Here is a 19,658-nt window from a genome sequence, read left to right as displayed (position 1 = left end):
CTCCCTAAAGCTGCAGCAGATTTTGAACGCAGCTGCCAGAGTCCACGCCAAGATTATGAGAGAAGATCACATCTAGTTCTCAAACCTTTTACACTGGCTGTCAAAGGATTGATTTTATAATTGTTCTGTCAGTTTGCAAAGCAGTGTTTTAGGGCCAATCTACTGCCAGGTTGTGAACCTTCCAAACCAGTTTTTCAGTCCCCAGAGTCAAACTTCACACATAAGCAGTACACAAGTTATGTAAGTATGTTTGAAGCAAAGTACCGTGTTCATGTCATTCACTGGAATTTTTTTTAAACCCTTTTATTCTCTCATCTTTTTGGCCTGTATTTCTGCCTTATGTAAGGTACTGTGGCTTTCCTTGTTAATGAGAGGAACTGTGCAAATAAACTTCTCTTGCCTCGAGAAATTAACGGCCCTGCACATTCATACAGGTGTTTTCAATTATTTGGCTGATTAGACCCTTGATTAGGCATTGTGCGCTCACCAAACTCCATGTACTTGCTGAAGCTGATTGCTGAAGTGCAACATGTCCTGCGCTAATAGGCCCTCTTCACAGCAGGCGTGTGGAAAAACACAGGCGTTTCTAATAACAAACAAACAATGGCTGTGGTCTATTTTATGTCTCTCAGTACATTGCATCATCAGTCTGGCAGCATGTTACACCAGGACACTGAAAGGAGGCAGCTAAATGGAATTCAGCCATCAATAATATTTACACCTGTGGTTTACTGCGGCATCAAAAGTAACATGAGTGTGACTGAAAAACCGTTTGTGTACACACCCACAAGCTGTCTGTGGGTGAACATAACATATTCAGAGTGCACAGAATGCACTTACCAACTAAAGTCACATTATATTTCAGAGTAAACCTTGTGAGGAAAGCAGTAAACATTTTATTTTTTTCCTTATTTCTGAAGTGGAAGCCGTACGGAACATACACTAAAGGGGACTTATGTTATGTATGTAAAAGTTGCATTTTCCACGTCTAAAAGAGATTGTGCTTTTTCAGACACGAGCGTGTTAATGTGCAGTTTTAGTTTTGTATGAACTTTACGTAGTGCAATTTTCAGGTGTTAATTGTACTCCATAATAGCGCAATAAGCCTCCATTCGCAAGATTTCACCTAAACACTGCAACAAATATTTTTCAATCCCTTGTACTTTGACCTTTGCACAGAAGACTGCTGTACAATGCACAATGAAAAGTAAATACTTTGAAATAAACTTTAATAGATACTTACAAACAAATCTACAACAAGGAATACAAATAAAATGGAAGCTGCAAGCAAGGAAAAGTAAAGGTGTGGTACAGTGGGTCCACATCAGCCGAGTGCTGAGTCAGGACCGTGTCTGCACATTTTAAAATACTAGAGTCAACAGGGCTATGATATGGCATTGGACAATACGTTGGCAATCTCAACTTCTTTCATTACATTTGTGCAGCACTTTGTGGATTGTCTTTTTATGTCGTAATGGTGCCTTAAATCTGAAGTATGCTGATTCAGGAAAAAACGTCATTAACCAACATAATGTACCCCGTTTTTCCCCTTTTACATGTCTTAAAACACAAACACTACATCAATGGTTCTCAGCTATGTGCCAGTGAGACCCAAGAGTAGCAGGTTTTCATTCCAGTAAACCACTTTTGTGGCTATTTCATTGGTTAGTTTCCATTCTCTGGCTGAATATGTGCGAACCAGTGAAATCAGCTGATGGAGAAACTGGTTGAATTATAATGTAAAGGAAAAACAGCACTCTTGGGCCCCGACAGCATGTGTTTGAAAACTACCGTACTGCACTACAGAAAGCAGGAGTGACAGAAGATTTTTTTAAAAAAGACTTTGTGATTGTATTGAGAAAAAATTCCTGCAGATGCATGCTACAAATAATCACAGTGACATTATCCTTCCGTTAAAGTTTCTGCTGATGATGTTCCTGTCCGATGCCTTGGTGGTCAGCAATAGGGCACACTCCTCTGTCACAGTGAAACCTGATAGTGCAGCGAGTGGTCGGAGCAGCTCTCCCGCTGCCTCACAGTGCATTCATTCCCCACTGCACTACAGGCTTACTGTGGAGTGGACGGCATCTCTTTTCTGTGATGTTTAAATAACAATTGTATAACTATTATCAATTTAAAAAGCAGAAGTTTTAAAAGCAACAATTTCATGTTATAATTCTCAATTTGAGAGGACGCACAGGTCGACATGTGTCTGTGCTGCCACCTTGTGGTCAGATACTGGTAGTGGACTTCTGTACCAACATTCAAGGTTTGATTCCATCACAGTTTTATTTTATTTTAACCACTAACATTAAAATTAAAAAAGTCTACAAGACAGAAATTCATAATCATAAAGTCTGGAGCTCACAGCAGAGATGCCGACCACACATGCCACATTTACTTACACACTGGAGGAGGTGCACCAACGTGGTGACTGTCAGGGCATCGTTTGGATCAGCATGTGCATAGTGCTCAGTGATTCCTGATTTAATAAAGTTAGAGAGTACAATTGCAAAGATTCATAAAAACAGGATAAGAAACGCTGACACAGAAGCATACTTGTCGAAGGCTGAGTCAGTCCTGGAGGCTCGAGCAATGTTGCCGAACGGGTTCAACCCAAGAAGGATCCCAGAGAAACAAGAGAAAGAGACGAGGGTGTGCTGGGCAGGTGTGTGTGTTTGTGAGAGAGAAAGACCGTCAGCGCCGTCATTGGTAGAGTAGGTAGTTCTTGAGTGAGACAGGCAGAGGCAGTCTATGGATTTCACTCAAACGGTCTCTTCCTAACGCCACCCTCACTGAGCGTCGACAGAGGTCCATCAGAGAGAGGGGTTCAGCTGGAGGGAGACAAGAGGGGAGGAAGAGCATGTTTTATCTGTAAGCATAAGCTGAATCTTATTTCAGGAGGATGTAAATGTCAAATCTAAAAGGGAACGGAAACACAAGCTTAAATAAAACCCAGAGGGGGAGTGATCTGCTCTGAGATTAGAAACTGGACTGAATAAAAAGCTTTATCTTGTATTGCCAAAGAGGACAAAATAAGAGCCTTTGTGTGCCTCAAACACATTTTTGTGTTTAATAAAAATGCACCATAACTTTACAAACATTTTACCCATCTATGTTGCCTGCAGTCAGTTTGATAATCAAAAATGTTGTGACGTAGAACAAGAAATATGAAATTCTAATACAAGACTCCTCAGTGCATGCAGGTCCCATCAGTAGAAGGATATTCAAGGAGCAGGTTTGCACTAATGTGAAATCCACAGGTAATGAAACGGCTGAACGTCTCCCAGTGGTCGTATTAACACATCTGGGTGCTGCGGTGGATCTCTCACTCCTGCTCTGAGTGTGGAATATGGAGAACCTCCATCTATAAATGAAATGCAGCAAATGTAGCACGCACTGCCCAAACTATTATTTGTTAAAAGCGCTAACATTTGTGACTACAAAATTCCCAATGGCCTACAGGCCTGCAAAATATCAATATCCAGCTCTATGGCCGTTTACTATTAGTTCTTTATTTAGATGTAAACTGAGCCAGAAAAAGCACAAAGAGTGGTAATGATTTTTACTGGCAGCCAGTCCTTTACTGCAGTGCCAACTCGGCATACAGTATCCAAGATTAACTACATATTGTGAGACAAACTGCCTCCAACAACAGTTCATAAGATGGGACATTCCCCCCCCTGTCTCCTCATCCAACAACAAGATGAATACGAAATCAAATCAGACTTTGACGCATATCACTGCATCTGTAGCACTTATTTTCCACAGGCCTAAACTAGGTCGAGGAATCTGAGCTGAGCATAAAAATCTAATGAGCACAGAGCACTTGGGACATGTGGGTAGTACAGCATGTTTGGATAAGCACCTTTGTCTCCTCATTTAAAGCTCATGACCCCTTTGCCATTGAATAATTGGAATTAATCTAATTACAGACCATTTTATATTTGTCAGTGGGGGAAACCAAGCAGATTGTTGTTTTGTACATGAACATAAAGGACGGCTGGATGATTATAAACTAATAAACACCACCATCTATAATGGAGGCGTCACAGGCTAGTCAACAACGAAGGCAAAGTACAGTTCATGACAAAAGCTGGAGCAGGTCACATCTCCTTACCAAGATCATTTTAAATGTTATATGGACTGCAAGGCAGGAATATAAATGTCATGTTAACAGAGAACATGAACTGCTTTACATAATAGCCAGGGAGGCAGCCAGACTGATGTGAGTCAGAGACAGTAATGCTGAAACCATGCCTGCAGTAAACTGCCCTGCTTAGACAGTCTGACTAACCCAGCACCGTCACACCTTTGTTTATTACGTCCATAAATGCAACACTTTGTAAGAGCTGTAAAGAAGACATTTTCAAAATGATGGGAGAACACCATCTCTCATGAGAAAAGTGTGAAGTTTTCACTTACGATCAAGTCCATTTATGTACCGGATTCGTATCTCACAGTGTCCCCACACGGCGCTCACCACCGGGTACAGCTTCCTGCCCTTAAGTCCTCTAAACGCCACCCCTAAATAATGTCCGTCCACTATGTAACCCAGAGTCCCCTCATCCATGTCCAACACCACTAAGAGGGAGTCTGGTATAATGAAGGTGTCGTCTGGCTCCAGGAAGGCCGGGTAGCTTTTTCCCGGGTGATTCTTGCCGTCGTGGTAGAGTTTACTCCTGCACAGGTCCCAGCCCCAGGACTCTGCGTTGCTTCCCACCAAAGCTGTGTATCCCACTGAGTGTAGCGGGGCGTCACTTGTAGCCACTCCGACCACAGCGTGCGTGCCCCTCTGACGCATCGCCCAACTGATCTCCCACACATGCAGTCCCCTCGTATAGCCAACTCGACCCCGGATGGCGTCTGTGCTCTGCGCAACAGGGTGCCTGTGAAACACCAGCTTGTTGTCGTCCTTGACGAAGATGTTGAGCGAGCGGTCGTCGTTGTTCCACGAGTGCTGGACCTGGATGTCCAGGCCGGCCGGCGGCATGTCCAGCAGCAGGTCCAGTCGAGACGGCTTGGTGTGACTCAGGGCCTGTAGCTCCAGCTTCAGGGGGCTGAATGCTGGATCCCGCATATCAATGGTTTTAATGCCACCTGGGACCTTTTGCCCCATGCTCTGGGTGGTTATAGCAGCTCCTTCTTCCTCCTCCTCCTCCTATTCCTCCCCCCTCCTCAAAGACTAACGGGGGGAGTAATCAGCCTCAGACCCTCTCCTCCACTGTGCTCCTTCAATCCAAGCAGCAGGTTTGTGCTCTTGTGTTACTAGACTCAGACAGCCAAGGTCAGACCAGGTGTTGCTTGAAGCCTACCTGGAGAGATTAGAAAAGATGAGAGCGTATGAGACAACACGATAATTACTGACTCATTTCATGAGCCATCTTGCAGAAATGTTAGCAACAGATCCAAAAAACACAGCAGCAAGCTACACAGAAGACACATTATCAATCTGCCTGCACCATGCCCTTTGATGGTACCCTTCTGTAATAACATTTCAAACTGCTTTTTTAAAAACCATTTCTATGCGAGAGAATATTTAATGGAAAATGCACTTAATGTTTTAATCCATTTTGTAGTCTGTGGACAACAACTAATATAAACCGCAGGGCTGTTTAGCGGCCTCAAAAGTGGCTTTGTTCTCATGTGATGCTAAGCGTCTGAAACATAAAGAAGGCAGAGTCCCATGACCTGAGAAATCTGAGTTGTAAACCTAAATACTGAAAAACACTGATAACATTATCATTAAGCGACAGCAGAAAAAAATGTGCCTGCTGACCAAGGCCTTCTTTCCACAAGCCTCAGTAAAGATGGTTAATACATCACTATCACGGTGACATATTTGCCCACAACCAGCTGAAGTTCATATAAAGTCTGGAGCTGTCGGACTCATCGACTGTGTGAACTAATTTCCCTTCAAACCAGTTCACAATAACGTCGAGCCGACCAAGACAGACAAGACCAACAAGTTTCTGATACTTGAAAATAATCAGCGCTAGACTCACTTTAACACACGGCTTACTCCAGTTGGTACATTTTACAGTATATACATGAGACAGGATAAGTGATAAGAGATGCTGCCATGTTGTTTATTACCAGGCTGCTATCTCTTATGCGTTACTGATTGTACTGTAACTGAGGGCAATGTTGCAAACAAGACAAATACAGATATTCTTTTCTGGTCATTTGTCCGTAAACAGTTCCCTGACTATTTATAACATAACAATATCACAACATAAAATTACATATTACCTCAGTCATAGGCCTAACAAATACCGCACGCACCATCAAAAAAATGGCTGCTAAAATGTAATTAAAAATTAAAAAAGCAGAGCACACATGCTCCTTAAAGCTCGTCTTATACGAGGAAATATGACATTTATTATCCAACAGCTGAAATATTTTGACATAAAGTTCTTAAATTGTGCTGTACAGCATTATGTTTGGATAATTTCTGTCTTTGGATATTTTCACTTACGGTATAGAAAAAGAAAGACAACAAGACTAGGTCAAAACCTAGTATGTGGCTGACCGCATCAGGTCAATGTGCACTTTTGTGGGCAATGTGTTACAAGGACTGTCCTCATGAGGCCGATGACGACGTGTTTGAAAGTAGGTGCGTGCTGCGGACAAAGGTGAGGACAGCGGCAAAGCAGCCCCGCCTACTCCCCAAAAAAAGTATCAAGAGCCGTATAGACAGAGAGCCGTGTCAGTGGAGGTCCAATATGCTCCATGGTCTGCCATTGATGAACTCTCACTTTCTCTCTACGGTTGTGAAAGTACAGTCAGTCACTCAGTCAGTCGATCAGTTACGTACAGACCCATGTGTGGGGCTGACCCCGGCAGTCAGCCAAAAATGCCCCCTCCTTATAGACTGTGTTTAGCCTTAATTAGCCGGCACAATTTAAATTTACACAAATACAATTGCACAGTTGCCGCGAAAGACATTGTTAAAATAGTTATGACCAATGTGGCATCTGAAGTCAAAATCTGGAGACCCAAAAGAGACCTTAAAACATGTCGGTGATACACTGAGATTCATCGTAACAATAATATAAAAGTTAAAGAAAATCTGGCTCCTTTAATAATAATACAATGTCTGTGAGAAGGGCAAAGTGCTACCTTGGGCCTACTGTACACATCATCACTTCCTATTAATGTTTAGACATGTAGAACAGGTTACCACCCATGTTTCTATCTGCTTGTTTAGCTTGGTGACTCATCTACGACTCAGGCACACAAACATAAAAAACACATTTAAACATTATTTGAGTAGTTGACCTCAAGTTTACACAACTTCCTCCAGATTTTCTAGAAATTTCTGTCATACTGACACAGAGGACATCTTGATATTTTGTGTGTGTGTACAAAGACAACACTTTGTCTCAGTCAAGTGATAACATTGATTGGTGGAATAACCACTTAGGGAGGATATCATAAAATTAACATGTGATTTGGTAATATGGTATGAATGTCATCTATAGCGCTGGTTTCTCAAAAGCCAATGAATGTAAAAGCAGTGCTAAGCAGGAAAAATAAAGTGCATCCCAGGCCCTCATTGGGTTGACACATTATTCAGCTACTTTTCCCACAATCTCCAAAAATAGGAGGAAAAAAAACGAGGGGAAACACTCCAGCCATTTCTTATTATATGCCTGTCTAGTCAGAGGGCAACAGGAAAGCAGTAATAAAACGTCTGGCTTAAAGAAATAAAAAACCTTCTGTCGTGTTTGAGGGAGACACTGCTGGACCACAGCTCCTTTGAGGCAGAACCGGTTTCAGGAACGCAGAAAAAAGCCTGATGAATACCTGCTTTCCTTCACCTCGCTTACTCCATTACAATGAGCAGCTATGATAGGGAACCTTAAGCCTAAATATATCAGCGCCTTAGGCTCATTTTTCTTTCTGTGTTTCATTTCAAACTGAATGCCAGCAGCTTCAATGCAAAAATCTGGTATTTTTTATTATATAATAATCCATATTTGGTCAGATACCTGTCAGTCAATGTTAGGAACAATATCCCAAATATATAATGTGACTTTTGTAGGTGCAGGTGTGACCGACTACTGCTGCTTTCTGCTCTTCGTACTTCTGCCTGTGTTGCAGCTAGGCTAAAGAGAGCATTGTGTAATGTGGAAAACTGTGCTGCTGGGAAGGCCACTCTAATTGAATTGTAGACAAGAGTTCATTGAGAAGTGCTTTGGCTCTTCTTCTAATGCAAGTAAACAACCATTTAAATGGGTCATGTCTCCTCAGTGATCGGAAAACAGGGGGGAAGAAAAAGCAAGCAGCGGGTGGCCAGCATCTGAATGTAAACAATCTCTTTTTCAATGCCTGTCCAGCATTCAGAGAGAGTGAAACATGTTCATTTGCACACTTTTAGAGCCAAGAGTTTACTATTCCCCCTCGCCATGGCAAAGGGCCACCTTACAACGCACACAAGTAAATCAAAACTAACCGAACAATAAAAGGTCTCTCCACATTTACCTTGGACTTCAAAACAAACATGCCCATTAGTAGTAGAAAAGGCGGCTTGTGGAGGGATATATTTGGGCTGGGATCCTGGCCTGGGCTGGTTTGGGGTTCCTGGGCCCCTGGGTTGGTTTGGAACTTATTAAAATGCATGAGGAAGGGCTAGCTGGATTTGCTGATCCAAGGAAACACTTGTCTGTATTGTAAGGACCAATTTAGACTGGGCCCACCTGAACTTAAACCCTAGCCTGTTTGTTGACCTGCTAAGTAAGGTTTACCAAAGACAAAGTCATCCATTGTATCGGTACAAAGCATGAATGTGTTACGTAAAAAAGTGTTGCAGAATATAATTTAAGTCTCTGATGTTCTACATCCTATTAAAAAATAAATTAAAACGAACAGTGTGCAAGTCTGGCCATTTTTGTAGTTTGCACTATTACCCTAAACTGTACTATACAATACTGAGATGTGTTTCTAATATTTTGTCTATCCTTACTTGCTTGGACGGTGCTTCTCAGGACACCACATTTATATCAAGGTGGATGGACATAATACAACACAGAAACACCTCTCAGTATAATGCAAGCAGCATAAGTAAAAAGTAACACAAACTGCAGCAACAATTACCATGAAAAGTTGAATAATCAACTCTCTGAACATCTTAAAATAAAACGTAACTGATTGTAACTTTTATGAAAGTGAAATAGCTGCTGTATTGTAGAGCAACAATTTAAGACACCTGATAAACTGGCAAATCATTGTATGCAGGCCTACTGGATTGTTAACCTATAATAGCTTGTCATGCTAGCTCATCTTTAAACAAGCTCTCGTGGGCCAAGAAGCCGTGTGCCCCTAACTCAACGAACGTCCACGCGCGACCACAGCCAAGAGCAGCGCTTGAAACGAACGTTACTAACCGTTGATTTGCAACATTGTTTCTGTTTACCTGAAGCTCGGTCGCGTTCGAAAAGGTTCGTTACACAACAAACAGCGTGAACCGTGTTAGCATAGACAGCAACAAAACATGGCTAATGTTAATGAGGGATGACGGTAAACACTAAACAACTCATTATCCCGTCTTGATTTAGCGTTTGGGAAGAGGTAAACCTATACGGCTGCTGTTTTCGATATCAATTACATAAATGTGATGTAAGGATGAACACAGAAACCGAAACAAGCGCTTCGGCAGCCACCATATGAGCGGAAAACAGGGGGAGAGGGGCACGAAAAGCACACAGCAAACAGACCTTCTTAATTTGAGAGCCAGTGAAACAGGATAGGCTTCAGTCTTCCCCTACTCCATCGTAGTTTTCCTTTTTCTTGTCGTCTTACCATTTACCATTTCAGGCTGGTCATGAATTAGGTGAAATGATGATGGCTGCTCTCTAACATCTCTCGCATCACGTGGTAAAATGCTCCCAGCTGCTATGCTAGATTAGGACCTCCCTACTGACGGGCTGCAGACCGAGCAAAGTTGGCTTCATGTTGGTATAGCAGTTTATGCGGATGCTGTGTTTTGTTTTTGAGGTTTTTAAATATTCATGAAAGCTACTGAAGCACAATCCTGAAAAAATTGTTAGATAGCAAAAGATAAATACCTTTAACACAACTCTTCCTCCTTGTGTGTGTTTATATAACCACATTTTATGATTTTTCCGTGGAGATTTAACTTATGTATGATCATTTTTTTCAACATGTATATTTCCTTTTTTAAGTGATAATAATAATAATAAGAAGAAGAAGAAGAAGAAGAAGAAGAACAACAACAACAACAACAACAACAACAACAATAATAGTAACAATAAATATCAATAAATTTAAGACTATAGAAAGTGTTTATGTTGACAAAAAAACATAATAACGTAAACGTGTAAACTACAAAAAAAATATGTATATGCATATACATATTATGCAAGAATTAGAGTGTAAAAAGAACATTTTTGCTTCACAGCTGGCCATCAGGGAAAAGTGATTCTTGTTATAGCTACAAGAAAATATACTATTGAATATTGCTTGAGTATTGAAATATTATATCTTGTTTCCAAATGTATTGATCAGAAAAAAAAGTTATTAGATTAACTTTGACTATTTGACGAAATATAGGATGCACACACCCCTTCTTAACACATAAACTGACATTGAAATATTATTGTTTAGAAAAAAAGGCTTTCCCAATATAAAACTAACTTCAGTTTACCAACTAAGAAACCTTTTTCTGTGCAATCTAAACTGCAGACTACACTTGGCTAACATGCTGAACACATAAGGTAGGACATCAAGCTGTCACTGTTCATGCACTTCTTTGGTAATTTACTATTGAGGCAACAACTGAACATCAATTTAGAGTGAAACTATAACCAGGTGCTTTGGTCTTGTACAACGACCGTGGAAGCCTATCCTCTGGTATGTTTACATTTAGTGCTAAGTGCTTAATAATGGCTTTACCAAAAAACAATAGGATATTTGTGTTGTGGTGTGAACTTGTGTGTCCTTAAACGTATTCAAGGACAGAATCATGCTATTATGGATTGTCCTAAGTGACACATGTGATGTGTGCTGGTGAAAGGGACCATAATTGATCATTCACACTCCAATCTGTCAAGTACACACACACACACACACACACACACACATCCATATGACCGAGTTCAGCAGGAGCAATACATTACAGCACCATTGACCCATGTTTGCTCACACGCTGAAACACTGGAGCACTTTTTTGTTCAGCTTGACCTTCAAGCCACTCAGTCCGTCACTGACAGGGTTTAAAAAAGCTGAGAAACGATGTTAAGAAAGGAGGAGATCCTAAACATCAGTCACTGCTGCTAAGCATGTCACTATCATACCCCGATGACTGAAACACTGACCCCTGGGGAATGTCTAGTATGTTGACTGACAGGCAATTTGAATCGACAAGGATGATGCCCCCTGCACGCGACCTTCATGTGCCGGACAGCTGATGCAGTCATGTCTAATCTTTCAGGCAAATATCTTCAGTGACAGGAGCTCCTTTCAACAACTAGGGTCCATTCATATCTTTCTATGACATCGACCCCAGTAATTTATTTATTATGAATACTATTTAGTTTTTTAGTGTAAACTGACTGCTATAGATGCTGCTCAGACTGTACTGTAAATCTGCAGCCCTGTGTGAATCGCAGCATAAAGGTGCACCAAAATTCACCTGGAACATTAGGCCTCTGTTGCCATCTAGTGGTTTCTCTTGAACGCACACCTCCTGCTTTGGGTCCAGAGCCTCGTTTTAGGTTAGTAACTTAGTCTCCATAAAACTCTGCTTCGTCAAATAATCACTTATTCAGAACAACAAGAAATTCATCGTAGAATCGAATAATAGAAGTTGCACATGATGGCAAGAATGCATCCAAGTGCTAAGAGCTGCAAATATGAGTTATTGAATGCTGAATGAACATCCTGCTTCTCTTCACATCCTTCCTCTCTCCAGCCCTCATGCACATTTTCTCATATTTCTCTGACACTGAAATGAATTAATAGGGCATTTAAAATGACCTTATTTGTCCACTGTATGAGGCATCTGAAGGTAAAAAGGCTCATTTTACATCCTCGGTGGAGAACATAGCTTGGCGACTTGAATTACCTTCCCCTCAGCTTGTCTCGCAGTGAAAATCCCATTTTCCCATACGGTGATGGTGCAATGTGCTGAGCTCGGTGATATCTCAGGGCCCCTCCACAGTGGAGGAGGGGAGTGCAGACATGCTTACTGCCTCCCTTTTAGAAACCATCATTTCAGCAGGATCGATAGTACGTCCCACTCCACGGCTGGCAGAGTGCACTGCCTCTATAGGGGGGGTGGAGTGGGGTGCGGGGGTATGTGTGGACAGCTGCACCGAAGCAAGTCCGAGCAGCACACGCAGCCAAGGTGAATGATCGCATGCTGCGTCAGACACTCGGCTCCTCACTCGTTATGGGATGCAGTTTCTAAGGAGGACCAGTGGGTGGATGCTGTCCTCAAGTGGTGGTTGCAGTTGCAGGCAACATACTGATGAAGCCACAGAAGCAGCTCAGCTGTCAGGTACTTCATGTTCTCAGTTTTTTGCGCCTTCGCTGACTCACAAGGCTTCCTTAAGATGAGTAAAGATCTGCAGCCGATGCAGCTTGAATAAAACCCTCCCAATGCCTTTTTTTAATCGTCCTACTCTTTGACTGTATTGAAGGGTGAGCACTTAAATAGATTCATGCTGTAGGTGAGAAGATATATCATGTTTCAGTAGACGGCTGAATGCAATACTAGACCTGTACCGTCTGGCTTTGTAAAGAAGGAATCTTTGAATAGAGAACAAAATCATCTTTACCAGTTATGAGCGTACTGTGAATGGACAGTGAGGTGAGGAAAATCCCCCAATCTGTACTGACCTCTGACGAGCTCTCTGATTACTTTTTTTATTATATTCTGCTGTACGTTATTCAAAAGGCGCAGTGACGAAACAATTCATATTGAAATTACTGTGCGCCTCCCTGCTTGGTTTTTGTAATATTAAAATGTTTACCAAATATGGTCTCATTTTGGAGAGAAAGGAAGAAAATAATAAACTTTTAAAAAATATTCATATATTATATTCTTTAAAAGATTAGAACATTAAATTTACACATTTGGCTGAGAATTCACCATTTTTTTCATTATCAGATAATTACTTTCTCATTAAAACAATTAGTCTAAAATTGTGTAATTGTGGTTTCTTAGAACTAGGCTGACACATTTAAACAATTCAAAACTAAAGATATTAATTTTACTATAATAAGAAAAAAGGAAGCAGGAAATCCTCCAAAAGAGGAAGCTGGAAAAAGGTAAAATTAGTGTCTAAAACAATTGATTGGTAACCAAAATAGTTGCCAATTCCGTTGATCGCATAATTGTTTGCTGAAGTATAAAAAGGAGCTAGAATTATAATTGGTGCAACTTGGTATTAAATGACAACAAAGTTTAAATTAATAAAGACGCAGCACAACAAATGCACAGGCTTGATCAGACTGAATGTTTTTACGCACATGCGTCAGCAAACATGCATTTAGTGTGTGCCGTACTTGTGTGACTTTGAGAAGAGCGCTGGCTGATTTAGAGAAGGGAAAGGGCGTCAGTGGAGAGAGGTGCACCACTGCGGGACAGGGGGGATGTGGATGGGACAGGATGTGTGGTGCAGTACGAGTATCCCCTCCGCTCAGATCCCTGCTCATTTGTCAAGTTGCCTGCAGACTTGAATGGTGCATTGCTGCTAAAATACAGAGAGGCAATCAGCAGTGGAACAGCACACCTCCAGGGAGGGGTCCCAGGTGGAGCAGAGCCTCCTTTGGTGATCTGCAGATTAAGAAGTCTTTTCTACAAGAAAAGCGGAGCAGCACACGCCAGTGGGTCAAACTTTAGATAGATTTGCCTCTTTCTTAGAGAATTGTTCCATATTGAGAGACATTTCTACACCTTTTTAGTGAGTAAAAAGGAGCAGCATGGCTGGCATATCCATCAAATCCACCCTAAGGCCACACAAATGTTATTTTTGAGTTTGTGCTACTTGCAGTTTGCTGTTAGAGACAGACTAAACCATCTACGGCACAGCATCTCTGAGTCGTTTAGTGAAACAGGAATGACAGAACAAGGAGAGTGATTGTTACATTTTCCTCTTTCACAATAAAACATCACTTTTCCAGCAGGCTTTCACTCATTCACTAGATTTTATAGTCATGAGTTTGATTACGTCAGACTTTGTCCTTGCATATGAGCAGCACTGAGATGTTCTCCATACCGGGACAAGCGGAAAAGCCAAGTGAGGTCACAGCGTTGAGGGTGGCCTGGTTCTGCCGGTTGACGTGGCAGTAGATGGGCAGCCGCACGGAGCTCATCCTGCGGATCATAGCCTCAGACAGAGCCAGGAGGTGGCCGGCCCGTCTGTACTCCGGTAGAGTGTAGGCCATCCTGAGCTCACACAGCTCGTCGGACAGCATCCAGGACACGGGCCGGCCCTCCTCATCCGTCACACAGTGGTTTGGCAGATGGCGGATACAGGCTCTCACGTGGTTGAGACTCTCCCGGCTGCCTCCATAAGGCAAGTGTGCGTCCACCAGCTCAGCGTGGGACTCGTGCAGAAAGGAAACTAGCAGCAGTAACGCCTTCCTGCGCCACAGAGAAAAAAGTGGATACATGGATAAAGGAGTTGTAATAAATAAACTGAGATCACAAATATATTTCAGAAACTCACTCTTACCTGTCCATACTCCCCAGGCTGTGGTGTATGAAGGTGTTATAACCTCCATATTCCGTGATATCCAACCCTTGAAGAGAGGCCAGTTCTTTGATGAGATGACAATGGGAGCTTGGTATACCTTTCACAAACACAAGCAAAGTGACAGTTTGTTTTTAATCGCCTTATTTGTTATGGCTATGCACTAATCCAGATTTTTCTTTCCAAACACTGTTTCACACCTCAACTCTGGGTATCTACAAATAACACAGAAAACCAATCTGATATCAGACCTCTAAATTTTCCAAAATATTAAATCTGTACACAACACTGCCTCAAACTAATTGGAATCATTTCAATGTGAAGTAGCATGAGGTCAGGCAGTTTACTGGCACAAAACACTGAGTACTATAAAAGGGCACCAAATTTGACACATGACAGTGAAAAAGACACTGTATTTTGTGTTCATCAATCACATCATGGCTGACGGCCTTTCGCTTAATACGGTCAGTTTCTGCGCAAATATTTCAAGCACGTAAGATGAAATTACATGTGACAGAACCAGACCAGTGAAAAATACAACTTTTTATAACTCCTTAAAAAAAGGCTGAATTTGCTCTGATATCAAAAGTGTTAAAATACTGTATTGCACAACATTACAATATACGTCGTATTTTAAGGGAGATATTTATGAACAGTCAGTTGGTTGTATTATCATGTTGTAGGTTTTAATAATTGCCAACACATTAAAATTTGCAAGCTTGATTGAAAATGCAAGGCTAAACAGCATAACATATCTGAATGTTCCACATTTCACTGTCGAATACTCCAGTGTGGTTTGAAATGGGTAAAAAGGATATGACCTAAACTTATAAAAGCATTATAACCACATGCTGTGCTCGTCGCGAGTACACTCAGTGATGAAGTTTACTACTTCACCATAGTGGGTATCCGGTATTTGCTTTTGTTCCACATTTACGGTTGGTGAAATACTACGTTCAGTATTGTAAACAAATTCCAAGGGAGAAAAAAAACAATGAACTCATCATGAACACTATTTTAAAAAATTCAATGAGCCACACTAGTGCACTGAATGACCTCTTTCTTCAACAGTGAGTGTAGTTTGTTTTGTTCCCTTGCAGGCTGTCCTGCTGCTGCAAAAACTCACGAGCACACCAAATGTGTATTAATCCGCTGGTGAAAATAGTGTCCTCTTGTTGAGAACATTTGCTAAAAACTACAATGCCCAGCTATTTTAGAAAAATAACAAGCTTTAAAGCTCCTGTGAGGAATTTTTCGCTGGACATGAAACAGAATAAAATGAATTCTGATTACTCTCTATGACCTACAAAAGCAAACCAGACCATCATCAAGATATATTATTTCTTTATAGTTATTCTTAAACCACTGGTGGGGGGTAGGTGTCAGACGAAGCGATTAAGCACACTGCCTTTGTTTACATTTTCCAGGGCAAAAATTTAAAGTGAGACATATGACTGTTAAAGAAAGCAGGATGAGATTTTTTTTTAAAAACCACCACTTAAAGGGCCAGTTCTATCTCAGTCCTATCGTGCTATTATGGGAAGCCATTATGCTATAAAAAAATGCAGTTTGCTCTGTGTCTTTGGAGGACACTATCCGCTTCTCCAATGGGCCCTGAAAAACCTCCGCTAGCCTACATAAAACACGTCATCTGGCGGAGGCCAGGGAGCTTGCTAAACTACACTTTCTCAATCTAGGACGCCTGCCCCTGATGTCATGTCTCGTTCAAGATCGTCAGGTTTGAAATGTAGACTGCAGACCCGAAGATTTTTTAGATGATTCACCAGCATTTTCATGTCGTAGTTCAGATTCTGTACTGCTCTGAGCCGTTGCCTGCAGCGATCAATATCCTTAACTGGAAAACGGTAGTATTTCGCTCCAGTGCCTCTCGCTGGGCCGTTCCTTTCAGAGGGAGGGGCGCAATGCACGCTGGGTGTTGTAGGAATGTAGAATGGGCAAAACTACAAGCTGTTTGTACAACTTTCTCCACAGCTATGGCGCCAATTTCAAATATTATTGCTTCTATCGATTACAGAGAACACCAGCTTTGACTGACGGTGGCTTTTCCCAGGGGCAAGTTGCTCCTTTAAGCATGTGCAGGACAAAATCAGCAAAGTGATAAGAGGTACGGCTTTGTCCACAGAGGTCGGCAAAATCAACACAAACCGTAGGTTCCTCACAGAAGCTTTAAAGAATAATGTCTTCACTAGTGACTTAAGGTTTCAGGGCTGAAGCACACAGAGGCTGATGTACTGGGAAACAGACTTGTGATTAATGAATGATTAGTTTCCATCTGTCAATGGGATTTATTGACATTAACATAAATATAAGAATACAGCCGGCCTTATCTTTAATGTTCTTAGCTCATCTCATCAGAGAATGAGGGAGGTTATATACCTGCAGCGTACCTCAGTTACAATTTACTTAAAGGAATAATTATTCCTTAAGAAGACTATATAGGTCGTACATTAATGAATAATTATTCTACACGGTGCATTCTGAGGAAAAAACAGCAAGAGTGAGCTAGATTTTAAAAGTGTCAAACCGGGAAAAGTCAAAGCTTCTCCCCCAAAACACACGAGTGTGCTCTGCCTCTCTAATGGTGCAGGACGAGTCCACGAGAGAGGGCTGGGAAGAGGAGTGCAGTGCTTTGACTCGGCTCCTGTGCAATAAGTGCAAAGGGAGAGTGGGAGAGGTAATCAGGTCGTAGGTAGAAAGGCAGGTAAGGCATCTAGTCGTTTCATTAGGTCCTCATGAATTGAATGCAGGGACTTATTACAGTTACGCCGCAGCCAGACAACAGATCCTCTCTCTCTTCTTACAGAGAATTAATTCATTGATTGCTGTCAGAACATACATTTCAACAAATATAACAAACAAGTGCATCCAAAATAAATGGCCTACCTGACCTGTGTTTCAGATCACATTACATACTTCATATCTGTTACTCCCTCATTCTTTAACACTACCTCTGAATATGAGTCCGTCCCTCCAGCGTACGACTCTCTCATTAAGCAGCAGACTTCTCAGAGTCGTCTGGTTCTTGGTGAAGACGGTGCAGATGTCAGGCATCAACCCGGAGCTGCTGCTGCTGCTGAAACACTTCACAGGCCGATACAGACATCAGCAGGCCACTCTGGAGGAGCCTATAAGTTATCTTTGTCCCTGTGTGCTATACCTGTTTTTGACGGTAACAAATGGCAGCAGAGAATGTAGGCCAGGAGTCAACACACATCTCTAGATGACATGGGTTGTTGTTGAGGATATGGAACACTCCTCCAAGAACCTGGAGCGCACAGCACAATGCAACAGGGAAGAAAGACCAAAATAACAAGCTGCTAGTCATCTCTGTCGATGGAAATGACATACAAACAACACTGGAGACTATAGTCAATAGAATTCAATAGAATGAAGTTTCATATTCACATTTCCTTTTAAACCTTAAGTTGTTCTCTGTATTGCTATCACACAAAGATTAATGCTTAGAAAATCAGAGCAGCATTACAGTGATTGATTGTGGCAGCTCCTTCTGAAGGATGGTTTTCATCAAAGTGAGGTCCTTGAGGCCTTTTAAGATGATCATTTTGTTTTCTTCCAGCCACTGCCTTGGGTTTGCTCAGCGTAAAGGAGTGCAAATTAGCCATGAGACAAGTGTAATGTATCTGGTTTATAGTTTACTGCCAATGCCACAGATAAGATGGACACAAAGTCCAAAGTCTGAACAGAGAAACACTGCTCACAGTGTAAACATTACTGCCGCCATCTTTAATGCACAGTATGCTGAAGAGTAAACTTTATTTAAAACTCTGTTTTTTAATGTTTAGTTAAGGCCTAATCACGGTTTTCCCAGCTCCAGTCTGCCTCAGCTAAGTGTGTTTTTCTCACCACAGTAGAGACAAACCAGCTGCTGCTGACACTGACTGTCAGAAGTACAGCCACTAACCATTATGGCAATCCACCTTTTTACTACTGTCTCTCTCATACTGAGGGAGAAACCTCTTTCTTTAATTAAACGCTAAATAACGCGGTAAGTGGTTCTTTTATCAAATGAGAGACTGAAATAAACAGTAATTCTTCCGTAAATGTTTGTACTCCTGTCTGCTTACAGTCCTTTCTGTTCAAACAGATTCCGCCTCTTTTGTGGTTCTTTTTCCTTTTGGAGGAGGAATCTGCTCAGCTTCACAAAATGAGGTCAACAAAGAAGCACTGGCGCAGTGAAACACACCTCTCACCCTCTTCCACAGAATCAGATCCATCAGTCAAACTCCCTCTATTCCAGATTAACTGAGCGAGCAGAGAGGGTGAATTTTTGTGAAGTTAATTTATTGCCAGCTAGCCTCTATTACCTCCTCTCTGGCTCTATTTTTTTCATTGGAAATGTCAGATTTCCCCTGAGAATTTCCCTTAAAAGCACTTATTCCTGCTGAAATCCTTTTCTTTTAGATCTTGTCAGTTTTTTACAAATAAATTCTGCTTTGCTGCGCACACAAACAGCTTCAGAGACTCTGGGAGTCAGTCGTCAATCCAAGCAATTCTCTTCCTTGACTGAGGACTATTGAGAATTAGTCTGAGGTGATGTGTAAACCAGGCAAGCTGCTGAGCTTGTAAATCAATGTGTCTATTATCTTTTCCGGACAGATCAATGGAGCCGAGGAATGGGCTGTGAATGGCAAAAAACAGACACACACAAACTCACCAGCCGATGTTTGGACTCGACTCCATTATCTGCGTGTGTTAAGATTGTCCATACCTGACAGATTCCCTTTTTTCCCTCTGATGAGCATTAATTATGTCACAGCGTGTGTCTGATAACACATAACGCGATGATTCCAGGCACAAAAACACACTCACCATTTGTGGTAAGCATTTCCTATCAACTGCAAAACTGCAAACAGTCAGGCCGTTTTCGCAGACCTTAATGCGGATCATAAACAT

General features: G+C 41.7%; 2 protein-coding genes across 2 annotated transcripts; both read right to left on the bottom strand.

Moving 5' to 3' along the window:
• Nucleotides 1-1,201: 1,201 nt before the first annotated feature.
• spsb1 (splA/ryanodine receptor domain and SOCS box containing 1) lies at nucleotides 1,202-9,858 on the bottom strand. Its single transcript, XM_069660234.1, has 3 exons — nucleotides 9,720-9,858; nucleotides 4,426-5,315; nucleotides 1,202-2,834 (listed from the first exon to the last, which is right to left on the bottom strand). Exons 2-3 carry the CDS (start codon nucleotides 5,117-5,119, stop codon nucleotides 2,707-2,709), a joined length of 822 nt encoding a protein of 273 aa, XP_069516335.1. The 5' UTR covers nucleotides 5,120-5,315; nucleotides 9,720-9,858; the 3' UTR covers nucleotides 1,202-2,706.
• Nucleotides 9,859-14,199: 4,341 nt separating this feature from the next.
• Nucleotides 14,200-18,979, bottom strand: LOC138589359 (glycine N-acyltransferase-like protein 2). Its single transcript, XM_069659622.1, has 5 exons — nucleotides 18,956-18,979; nucleotides 17,902-18,009; nucleotides 17,693-17,825; nucleotides 14,706-14,772; nucleotides 14,200-14,614 (listed from the first exon to the last, which is right to left on the bottom strand). The coding sequence occupies exons 1-5, from the start codon at nucleotides 18,977-18,979 to the stop codon at nucleotides 14,200-14,202; spliced, it is 747 nt and encodes a 248-aa protein (XP_069515723.1).
• Nucleotides 18,980-19,658: the final 679 nt, after the last annotated feature.

Source organism: Semicossyphus pulcher, unplaced genomic scaffold (assembly GCF_022749685.1).
Source record: "Semicossyphus pulcher isolate SPU_LCO1_2020_fin unplaced genomic scaffold, fSemPul1.0.p SCAF_13, whole genome shotgun sequence".
Classification (NCBI taxonomy): domain Eukaryota; kingdom Metazoa; phylum Chordata; class Actinopteri; order Labriformes; family Labridae; genus Semicossyphus; species Semicossyphus pulcher.
This window is presented reverse-complemented; position numbering and strand designations above follow the sequence as displayed.

Coding starts and splice junctions, on each gene's coding strand:
- spsb1 (XM_069660234.1), bottom strand. CDS start 5,119: ATGGGGCAAAAGGTCCCAGGTGGCATTAAAACCATTGATATGCGGGAT. Junction 2,835..4,425: donor GTACATAAATGGACTTGATC/GTAAGTGAAAAC, acceptor GTCTCCCTCCAG/CTGAACCCCTCTCTCTGATG.
- LOC138589359 (XM_069659622.1), bottom strand. CDS start 18,979: ATGGATCTGATTCTGTGGAAGAGG. Junction 18,010..18,955: donor ATCTGATTCTGTGGAAGAGG/GTGAGAGGTGTG, acceptor TGTGCGCTCCAG/GTTCTTGGAGGAGTGTTCCA. Junction 14,773..17,692: donor GGACGGACTCATATTCAGAG/GTAGTGTTAAAG, acceptor CCTCTCTTCAAG/GGTTGGATATCACGGAATAT.